The 12,224-nt window shown below is 38.0% G+C and overlaps 1 protein-coding gene across 3 annotated transcripts in view; it reads right to left on the bottom strand.

Moving 5' to 3' along the window:
- THSD4 (thrombospondin type 1 domain containing 4) overlaps window positions 1-12,224 on the bottom strand; it is a 684,213-nt gene that overhangs the window by 92,991 nt on the left and 578,998 nt on the right. For all 3 annotated transcript variants that reach the window (XM_075857920.1, XM_075857921.1, XM_075857922.1), the window contains one exon: window positions 1,637-1,841. In XM_075857920.1, coding sequence (XP_075714035.1) covers window positions 1,637-1,841 — 205 coding nt within the window. The remainder of the gene's footprint in view (window positions 1-1,636; window positions 1,842-12,224) is intronic.

The raw sequence follows: 12,224 nt of genomic DNA, 5'->3' as shown, positions 1-12,224 counted from the left end.
ATCTGCTATCTGGCATTAAGCTGTTTTAACACTCCTTGTGTTGTGCCCAACCGATAGCCATCAACCTGGACTTCCATGATGATAACCAAACTATTGGAAGCGCCTTAACGTCCTTTGTCACACTCAGGAATGGAAATCCAAACTTTAGCTCACGCTCAGCTAGTGGGAATTTATTTTCAGATATTTTCTTCATTTTATTTGCTTGTAGTTCAAGATTTTTTTGGTAACTTGCTGATTAGTGAGAACATTTATCTTGTTAACACACCGAGCAAAAAAACATGATTACTGTATCCCTTTTCAATAGAATTACAGCCAAAGATGACACCTAAATAATGCTCAGAGTTTTGATACTGATGGGCTCTACTTGTAGGTTTGGAGCACACACAACATATGAAATCTTTTGATGTAGATGTTTGACCTGTAGATACTCTCGCTGCGGTAGATGTATGAGCTGGTGTAGCTGTAGTAGCTCATAATGTTTTCTAACACTTCTTAGTGGAGATTTTATATGTTTAACCCGATCTTTACTCTGCATCCAAACAGAGCCCTATATGGAGGCATTTCGATACCAGCATGTTTGGCAAGATTTTTCATTAACTGGGTAAACCATGGGCCAGAACTCCAATGACTGCGCTTCTTGTCCTGCATCCATGTTGTGAGCATTTTCTCTCTATCCTGATTTGCATGTTCCACACTCCCTTGACTTTGGCGAGGTTTACTATGGACAACCTGAAATTCTGGCCAACAGTCCTTAAGATTCGAAACCCGATTGCAAAATTCCTGTCCGTTGTCTAAATGCAAGACAGATGGCGCTCCAATAGGAATAAATTTTTTTTAAAAAAGGACTTGAATAACAATATACTTTGTTAGATGGCACAGGTAACCTAGCATACATTTCTTGTTTACATCTGGATGACTTTCATAATCAATCAAATCAACTTGACTGTGAAATTCAAAGGAAATGATCAGCTCAATAACAATTATTTTTTTGCAACCTTTCTGCTTCTGTTGACGTGTGTAGATCTGAAGGAATAACTCTATATCATGGCGCATAATATTCTTGTACTTGGGTGAGAGCTCATTAATCATCCGGTCACGACCATCATGATCAATTGATACGTCTGTTTTATGGAGTGCTTCAAATTGATAACTGTCGCCACATAAAACGAAACAATAGTAGATCCTTCCAGGAATTGCCTAACAAGCTTGGCTTTTTGTTGTACAACCATAACATCATACTTATTCAGCAACCAGTAGTGGGGGGGGGGGGTGCTGCTGTCTCTTCTTTACTGCAATTTTAGTGTTTTTCCAACCCCTATATAGATAAATGTTATGACACAATGTAATTTTGAACCTATATGCAGTAAATAAAACAGTGCCAGTGCCAGGTTGGTACTTTGCATCAGGGGCACTCTTCAGATTAGAGATCTCTGATGACACTTAATTAGGGTCACTCTAATGGCACTATTAGTGGAGGCAATTTGGCTGTTGTTATGGGTGAATAACCTGTATTTTTATAATCTGTATAGAAAAAATATTTACATGCCACATCACATGAGCTGCATTTCATGTATGCCTGAAACAGATTCCTAAAAGTAGGTAAGTTTCAGTCAATCTGAAAGGAAACATAACTTACCTAAGTAGTTGTTGCTTTTTGTCATTTCTGTAACATTTATTCTTGTTGCCCCTTCGGGAATTTCTACAATTTTATGGTAGCCAATTGTAGTTAGTACATGCTTGAAGACACCTGATACAACTTTACAAGCTGTGTTATCTCCTCCACAGACTCCACACTTGTCAACCACTTTGTCTGGTCCCAAATAGTCATCACAGCCGATAATCTGTAATAAAATATATTCACAGTGTCAGAAAAAGGAACTCTACATCAACTTGTGAATGGAAAATATTACAATATCTGAGAGGAATAAACATGGTCATGAAAATAAGAGTGATCATGTGACATACTAATCCTGACAGGAATTATTCATCAAGACTAACTTAAAATATCTAGATATATTATATTTCACATATTGTTTCTTTATAGTTCAGACTCCAGAATTTTGTGCCTTAAAAGCTACAGTCATTTTAAGTGGATCTCCTCCAGAATATTGTATTAACATATTTTGTTTTTGCTGTTGAAAAAAAGCCTTACAACAGGTACTTTATGGAATTCAGTGCAAAACATGAGGAGCTTCAGAAAGACGAGAGAGACAGCAAAGTCTGTGCATTACTATAAAGCATGGGTTACTCTGGGACAAAATTTAAGTCCCTTCGCAGTAAAAAAAATAACTGCTGTGTTTTAGCTGTATAATGGCCCTAGGAACAAGAGAAAGAAAAGGTCAGGAGAATAACTGTCTGACAGGAAAACAAAGCACAGAACACAGTGATAAAAGAAGGGTTCTCGCACAGCTAAGCTTTGATTTTTGAGCAGAGATGTGCTTTCAAAACACTGAGAAGAGTATGAACTTCATTTTGCCATGGATTACTGCACCTACTTGGAGTTTATTTCCCAAGTACAGTCAGTACACCACCACTAGGAGTTTCTGTGCATCCGGCTCTACTCATACTGTACTTCTTGGAAATCTGGTTTCAAGTTCCAGAGGTAGACCTCTTCCAGAACCTGTCCATAGATTGGACTAAGCTAACTGTACACATCACCATCACATAATCTGTGGCAATAGACATGTACGCTCGGACAATTTAAGCATGCATATTAATAAGGTAGTTGGCCGACAATTATCTATATATATATATATACCCAGTTTAGCTTTCTGTTTCACTGAGAAATTTAGATATTTAGAAACATTGTCTGGCCAAGAAAATTCTGTCACTAGTCCTAACCAAAAGGCCAGGGCAGTCCCAGTCTGTCCCTGTACCAATATAACACAATGTATTTAGGGTGTTGTGTCAGAATAAAAAATGATAACCTATCCACAGGAATGTTGATCATTTTCTGATCTCTGGGGACCCCACCGCTGGGAATCCAACAATCGCATGAACAGGGGTCTGGAACACCCCGTTCCCCCTTACTGTTCAACCGCAGTGAGGATGAGATTGAATAAAGCAGTGGTCGAACTTGCGCGCCTCCGCTCCATCCAAACTCCATGCCGCTTGACTGTCTCTGTCATTCTCATAGACATTAAATGAATCAGTGGGCGCATGCTCAACCGCTGAAGAGGATCTGGAGGGTTCAGGACCTCCGTTCTCACGATCAGTGGGGGTCCCAGTAGTGGGGCCCCAAGAATTTTGAATTTTACCACCTATCCAGCAGATAAGTGAGAATTTTTTATTCTGGAAATAACCCTTTAAGAAATTGCATTAATTAAGTTTGACAATTTTTCCTTCATGGAATTTTGTGTGCTATCATGCTGTATGATATCCTGGTTGCTATTGTTTGGGACTTTGTTATAAAGGGAACAGCAAGGAATAAGTATCACTTATGAACAAAAAAAATGTTTTCTACTTAGTAAAGATTGATGAATATGTTGTATGAATCCCAGAATATTTGTTACTTTTCATAAATGTAACAGTGTGAGATATTATGTATGTGTGATATATTTTGCTACTGTATACTACTATACGTATAAAACAAGACTCATCCTTGGTTCCTCATTTTGTAAACGTAAATCACTATAAATCTTCACAGACTTAGGCATCACAAACACAATTAGGAAATAATGTGATATCCTCTTTGATTAAAATAGCATTAACGGCATATGCCAAACCTAAGTCATGTAATTCCTTTGCTTTTACAATGACATAATTGGCAAGAACAGAAAATGAATGAGATTAGAAGCTTGAGAACGACATCTTCACTAGCTTGTGTCCTGTGAATGAATGTAGCTATTGTTCCAAATAACATCAGTGATTCTTCTCTTAAGAATTATCCATGTATTTGTTAAAGTAAATGCACCTAATTACTTATGAAAAGGATACACGTTGGGTTCAAAGAATACATAGTCTGCTTAAGAAAGTAGAACTACAGTACGGTATATTGAGAATTTCTTGACTTTTTATTGATTTTCTATGCAACGACCCACCAAAAATACTATTGAACCTGTAATGCACCAGTTAAGAAATATATATATATATATATATATATATATATATACACACACACACGATAGATAGGTAGATAGATAGATAGATAGATAGATAGATAGATAGATAGATAGATAGATAGATAGATAGATAGATAGATAGATAGATAGATAGATAGATAGATAGAAAGCTGTCAAGTGCACGTTGCAAGGTCTTAAAATTCATATCATGAGAAAAAAAGACGTGGTCTAGTAATATGAATTTCAGGATTACAGTAACTGGCAGCTTCTATAACCCAAACCATCCACCTTTCCTTCTTAGTTGCATTATAATATTTAATGAACACTATTACAAATGTAGATAAAAAATATATATTACGTAAAATGCTCATACTTAATACAATGCAAAGGTTACAACATCCATTCCTGTGGGCCAGTTTTTGAGGGCAAAGCGCATCTGCTCTAATGATAGCAACTTTGAGCGTCAAGCATTGGATTTGACGGCAAGATTTCAGAGTCGTGGGTACAGTCAGAGGGTCATTAAGAGAGGCTATCTCAGAGCTAAAAACTCGACTCGTGATGAACTCCTGGTAAGTAAGCCCAAGAAACATAAAATGGATCAGAGTGTCAGATTTATCACTACGTTTAATCCCCATTGGATTGAGATCCGTGATATCCTGCAGAAGCACTGGCGGGTACTTCTTACCGATCGCGATTTAGCAGGGGCTTTACCCAATTACCCCTCCATTACTTGGAGGCGTTCTAAAAATTTGAAGGACCTTTTGACAGCTAGTCATTACATTCCTAGCGCCCCCCCTAATCCATTTGGGAGTAAGGGTCCCCCCTGGGGGTCATATAATTGCGGCAAATGTTCCGCTTGCAGATATGTCCCACGTACCTCCAACTTCTACAGCTCTGATAGAGGGAAGGAATACAAAATCGTCTACAACATCACGTGCAGTACAGTAGCTGTGGTGTATTTTGCCACTTGTCCTTGTGGTCTTATCTATATAGGTATGACCACTAGGCAACTGAAGGTGAGGGTACTGGAACATGTCTGCAAAATTAAGTCGGCCTCAAAAGTTTCGGACGTGGATAAACTCCAGCCTGTCGCACGACACTTCCGTGAATTTCACTCTAGCAATCCTAGGGGTTTTGAGGTGCGTGGCATTGATAGGGTCTCCTTGGGCTGCAGAGGTGGTGATGTACGTTTGGCTTTGCTAAAGAAAGAAATGAAGTGGATCACGCTACTAAACACCATAGCCCCATTTGGTTTAAATGAAGCCACTAGTTTCAGGCCTTTTTTGTAAACTTTTTAACCATGCGTGAATTTTATTTTGTCTAGGGTTTCTTTCTTGTGTTTTATTCTATTTTTCTGTTACAGTTTATCCCTTTCAGCGAACGGGCATAGTGAATGGGTCCTCTCATTGGTGAAGATTTCGCTTGGTTACAGTTGAAAATTTGGAGTATGGAAGACACACATATATATATATATATAATTCTGTACGATATATATATTTTCTGATCTGTGTATATGTTTTTATATCTTTGTATTATTACTATTATATTTTTGGTTAGAAAGTATTGGAGTACTGTATGTATATACTTATATTATACTGCACAGCATTGTGTCTCGAGTATACTTACTGTCATGATATTTGGTATGGTTGGGTATACTTGTGGTAGTTACGATTCATTAGTATTATATACTGTGCGCTTTATATTATCTGTATATGTATTTATTTCTTCACATCTCTGCAGAATATTTGTTTATGTTATTTTATTTTATTTATATTTATACACATATATATATCTATTTATACACACTTTATATATTATACCTTATATTGCATATCTTTATTCCCTTTGTTAATTATAGCCATTTATATTATTTATTTTTTACTTTTTATTTATTTTTTATTTTTTATTTTTTATTCATATTTATTTTTATTTTGTGCACTGCACTTTATCTTCATTGCCTTGTTTTTAGCAATGTCTTCATCTTTATATAGTTAAATCACTAGAATTTCTGGTGTATACATTTTCACTCTCCACTTTTTTATTTCTATTATTCATATTTATTTGCACTATTCATCACTACATATAACTTTATTTTATTATTTATTCTTTATTTGCACGTTTTACTCATCACTATTAATTTATTTTTGTTTTTTATTCTTCATCTGTTGCATGTATTATTTAAATATATGTATTTTTATCGTCATTTGTATAAACTGCCGTTAATGCACTTTTGTATATATTCATTCCAACTGTATACACATATTTTTAGCTGGCCCCTTCGCTATAGCAACTTCCTTTCTTTGCTATCGTGGGTTGTCTCTCCTGCGGTGTCTGGACAGACGCTCGGTCGCGCATCCTTGGCGGGGCAGGTATCCGGGAGTGCCGCTTAGCGTCTAGGGTTGCCATGGTGGTGTTTACATCACGTGGCACCTGTCACATGACGCGCGGCGCGTCCCGTGATGCATGCGCCGCCCTGTGGGCGTGTGGAGCGCCGATTTTCACTCACCGCAGGTGAGCCTAACTCTGTTTCTTTACTATTTAAACCCCTAGATTTTTATTGTATGTAGCCTCCTGACGAAGCCGGTCACAGGGCGAAACGCGCATCGAGGCGTTTATTCACCCATCCACTCCATCGATCTTCCACGCTCCTCATCATGTCTCTGGGTATGTGCACAGGTTTTTTCAGCCCTCTGTAGCCTCCACAATATTATGCTATTTCAGCCAGCCATATTTTTCTTGGCTACTTGAGCCTTTATACTCTCTGCATATGTTTTCTAGTAATAATTTTTTACGTACTACTGATTATATTGTACAGATTGTGCACGTATTATTACATGCACCACTTATTGTGCAGGCTACGTATACTGATATACTTTACACACTGCTCATCTAGCTGATTACATGGCACTATGTATGGGACTTACCTCCCCATACCCCCGGGTTTACCTATTACTTACCTATAATTGAGCGTGTGTTAGGTCTCTAGTGGACGGTTGATTCTGTTGGTTCTGGTCTTTTTCATCTGACCCTGTTGTACATGTCTCCGTGTTTATTGTATCAGATCTCTTTTCCCATTATTTGTCATTGTTATTATATTTAATAAAGATTTTTTGTACTTTTATCTTTTGAGTACATTACTTGCTTTAGGGTTGTGTCCCATTTTTGGTTCGTTTTTAGGTCTATACATTTAAAGGGACCCCAGTACACGCCATTACTGGTGTGAGGTTGTTGTTTAGGTTGTTTTAATACAATGCAAACCATTTCTTTGCTATAAATGTGGGTCTATAGAGTTGGCGCTTATTACCACTTTACACATTTTCCCTCTTCCATTCCTTTGTGTCTAAATTATGACATCAAGACTAAAACTTAACAAGCAAATTTACCAAGTTGTAGATGACTTACAGCATGTGTATATTAGGTTACTGTTTAACCTCTTAATGACCAGCCTATTTTAGACCTTAATGACGAGGCCATTTTTTACGTTTTTCCATCGTCTCATTCAAAGAGCTATAACTTTTTTATTTTTGCGTCAACATAGCTGTATAAAGTCTTGTTTTTTATGGGACAAGTTCTAATTTTTAATAGCACCATTTTGGGTTACATAGAATTTATTGATTAACTTTTATTAACTTTTTTTGTGGGGGATTAGAAAAAAACCTGCAATTTTGCCACGCTTTTTTGCATCCTAAATTTACGCTGTTTACCATGTGGTATAAATAACACAATAGATTTATTCAGTGGGTTGTTGTTATTGCAACGATACCAAATCTGTATAGTTTTTGTATGTTTTACTACCTTTACACATTGAAAACACTTTTTTTTCAAAATTATTTGTCTTTGTGTCACCATATTTGAAGAGCCATAACTCTTATTTTTTTGCCGATGCAATTCTATGAGGGCTTTTTTTTGCGGGACGACTTGTAGTTTTTATTGGTACCATTTTGGAGTAGATGCGACTTTTTGATCACTTTTTATCACATTTTTTTTAAGGCTGGATTCAAAGAAAACAGCAATTTTTGTATGGTTTTTTATTTTAGCTTTTACTACGTTCACCGTGCGGGTTAAATGTTGTAATACGTTTATAGTTGGGGACGCGGCGATACCAAATATGTGTAACTTTTTTCCTTTATTTTGTTTGTTAATAACAAAGCAGTTTGTAAGGGGGAAAAGTGGGTTTTTCATTGTTTTTACTAGTCCCACTAGGGGACTTCACTATGCGATCCTCCGATCACATTTATAATACACTGCAATACTTCTGTATTGCAGTGTGTTATGCCTGTCCATGTAAGACGGACAGGCATCTGCTAGGTCATGCCAGAGGCATGACCTAGCGGGCATTTACTACAGGCAGACCTGGGGGCCTTTATTATGCCCCCAGCTGCCATCAGAGACACAGACACTCATATTGCCGGGTGCCGGTGGGATGACAGGGAGCTCCCTCCTTCTGTCCAAAACCACTCAGATGCGGCGCTCGCTATTGAGCGCCGCATCTGAGTGGTTAAACGGGTGAGATCGATACTAATATCGATCTCACCCGTTTCAGCAGGGATGCTCCCAGCCCTCAGCAACCTCTGGCTGAGAGCAGGGAGATTTAATGGCTCCCTGCTCTGTTTACTTATTCCGATGCAGCGCCGTAAATAGGCTATTGCATCGGAATAAAGCCCGCTAGTGGCCGCCGTAAAAACACTATGGGGCGGTCACTAATGGGTTAATTGATCGATTACAACCATATGCTTTCTGGCAAAGGGCATTGTTTTATATAGATATGTAATAGATAGATATGTAATATATATGGAAGGCATACAACTTATATTAGGCTCTTTCGTTTCAATTATTATTTTTTTCTAAAAAAATGTGGTAATATGTGGTAAAAAATCTCAGCAACACCACATCTGCCTAACCTAGAATGTATTTGGATCTGTTCTAGAAGGTAGTTGGAACTCTATGATGCTCCCGATACGTTTTCAGTAGTCTGCTGGTGGCCACTATCTTTTATTACCTATCCATAGATTATCAGAGGTGTAACTTCAAGCTCTTTGGCCCCCATATAAAATCTGTTACATAGCACTCCACCTACTTGTGCCATTTATAACACTAGTATTTTCTTATGGGACAGAGGGGCTTTTGAGCTCCTTCAGGCACCAGGGCCTAGGTGTGACTGCTACCTCTACACTCCCTATATTTACACCCGTGTGTCTACTTCTTTCCCAGTCATCAGAATAGACGGTCTAGTTAAGCCAGTGTTCAGCCATATCAGGCTAGTTTATGAAGGGGACGTTGGGGAGTATTAGGACATAACCATATTGGAAACAGAATTGTAAATATCTATCTATCCTTTTATACATGCACAAAAACTTGCGTGCTCATATAGATAAATATAGAAAAGAATTGAGCTTTAAAGAAAATGAGGCCCCTTCAGAGTCTTAGGATCTGATGCTACTGCTCCATATATCTTTATTATAATCTACCACTGTTATCCAGTCACCAGTTTCAGATAAATAAAATTGAATTATCATACTTAAAATTCCAGCTGGTTATTCGGGCATACAATGAAATATACTATATTCATAAGAAGGTTCTTCTTTTACTTTATTGTTCCAAAAACAGTCAGCAAAGAATACGGTGTATGGTTTAACTTATTTCGCTTAGAGAACTTAATTTATATGGACATTTTCATAAATGAACACAAGGTAAAATATTGTGCAGGTTGCTTTAGCATGGAAAAATCATATGTACAATGTATAGGTTTTATTCAAATAATGTCTCCTAATTAAATTAATCGCCAAATGATCACAAACCATTATAGTTCTTATTTATTTCCCAGTATATATATAGTAGCAAAATATTCCACAGCAATATACCATCAATGTATTAACTTACATTGTTATTAACAAGTGACCATCTCCTTTACAACAAATGATCATCCTCAAGGCAGTTCCCAACCAATTTGTTACCTAACATAACAAATAAGCCAACTCAACTTTCATGAAGCGAGACTAGACATGGTGCTTTCATACAAATAAGAAGACACATTTTTAAAGAGATGTTGGTCCTTACATGGTTCATATAATTGGCATGGTTGCTTTCCCCATGCCAATTATATGGAGAATTGAAGCAAGAATGGTGCTAACTGTGACTCTTGAAGAAGTGCTGGTGCATTGTGTAGAAGGTTCTCAGTTTAATTTGTAGTATTTCAAAGTCAAACCCTTTTTCTAACAGAAAAAAAGAGTGAACTCCTATCATTGATCTCATTAGACCAATGGACTACACTATAAGGCAACCATTGCATATACAGTATAATAAAATAATAAATAGCACTAAAGGGCTAGACACTCCTGTGGAATCTAAGGGTAGAGTAAGGAAAACTGGGAAGATCAAGGTTGGATCCAGCACGAAAAAATAGAATAAAATGGAAAGGATTTTCCAAGTTTAATGGGCCAGTAGATTGGCTGTTTAAAAATCAGGACTTGGATACACGCTTGCAGCGTCTGAAACGCGTAGGCTTTTCATCAATACCACTAAACCTTCCTTACACTTCCAGGATGTCACGCAGTGTATCCAAGTCCTGATTTTTAAACAGCCAATCTACTGGCCCATTAAACTTGGAAAATCCTTTCCATTTTATTCTATTTTTTCGTGCTGGATCCAACCTTGATCTTCCCAGTTTTGTCTACTCAGCGTGTGCCGACACGAGAATCCGCGCATGAACATTCAAAATCATATATGCAACAAAGGTGAGCTGGAGGTTCCTTTTTCTACTCTTGGTAGAGTAAGGACTCATGCCGACTGCTGCATTACAGCTTCGGACCAGCTCCAAATTGTACGGAGCCGTAATATGGCACCCATTGCAATCTATGGTGCCCTAATGTACCTCTAAATGCCTTCATTCTCATACTGAATTTGTTAGAAATTAAATTGTGGCATGGTCCATTGAAAGCTGTGTTACGGAGTTATTCTCCATTAAAAGCATTGCTTCAGGGGAGATTAGTTGAGTAATACAGTGCCATATTTAGGCACATGGTGTGCCTATGGTTCCTTGGTACTGAACCACAGGGACTCCATGTGCCACCATATCGGCTCCGGGCACATGGCTCTGCTGTATGCATAAGTTTTAAGAATTATTTTTATAGAAAATTATGCATTTATCCCAACACCCCACTTTGTTATTTAAAGAGGCTCTGTCACCAGATTTTGCAACCCCTATCTGCTATTGCAGCAGATAGGCGCTGCAATGTAGATTACAGTAACGTTTTTATTTTTAAAAAACGAGCATTTTTGGCCAAGTTATGGCCATTTTTGTATTTATGCAAATGAGGCTTGCAAAAGTACAACTGGGCGTGTTGAAAAGTAAAAGTACAAGTGGGCGTGTATTATGTGCGTACATCGGGCGTGTTTACTACTTTTACTAGCTGGGCGTTCTGATGAGAAGTATCATCCACTTCTCTTCAGAACGCCCAGGTTCTGGCAGTGCAGATCTGTGACGTCACTCACAGGTCCTGCATCGTGTCGGCCACATCGGCACCAGAGGCTACAGTTGATTCTGTAGCAGCATCAGCGTTTGCAGGTAAGTAGCTACATCGATTTACCTGCAAACGCCGATGCTGCTGCAGAATCATCTGTAGCCTCTGGTGCCGATGTGTCCTCGGTCGTCTGACACGATGCAGGACCTGGGGAAGTGACGTCACAGATCTGCACTGCCAGAAGCTGGGCGTTCTGAAGAGAAGTGGATGATACATCTCATCAGAACGCCCAGCTAGTAAAAGTAGTAAACACGCCCCGATGTACGCACATAATACACGCCCAGTTGTACTTTTACTTTTCAACACGCCCAGTTGTACTTTTGCAAGCCTCATTTGCATAAATACAAAAATGGTCATAACTTGGCCAAAAATGCTCGTTTTTTAAAAATAAAACCGTTACTGTAATCTACATTGCAGCGCCTATCTGCTGCAATAGCAGATAGGGGTTGCAAAATCTGGTGACAGAGCCTCTTTAAACATAATGCTTACGTTCTCTTGAGTAACTCTGATAAAAAAAAAAAGGAGAAAGTACAGTGAATGGATTGAGCAGGCATTTCATTGATTCCATAGATTTCTGCCATCATTTACTAATCTGACATTTTTGCTGGCTTTTAATCTACCCTAGTTTGTTTTCATAAATTTA

The sequence above is a fragment of the Rhinoderma darwinii genome, chromosome 3, assembly GCF_050947455.1.
Source record: "Rhinoderma darwinii isolate aRhiDar2 chromosome 3, aRhiDar2.hap1, whole genome shotgun sequence".
NCBI lineage: Eukaryota > Metazoa > Chordata > Amphibia > Anura > Rhinodermatidae > Rhinoderma > Rhinoderma darwinii.
This window is presented reverse-complemented; position numbering and strand designations above follow the sequence as displayed.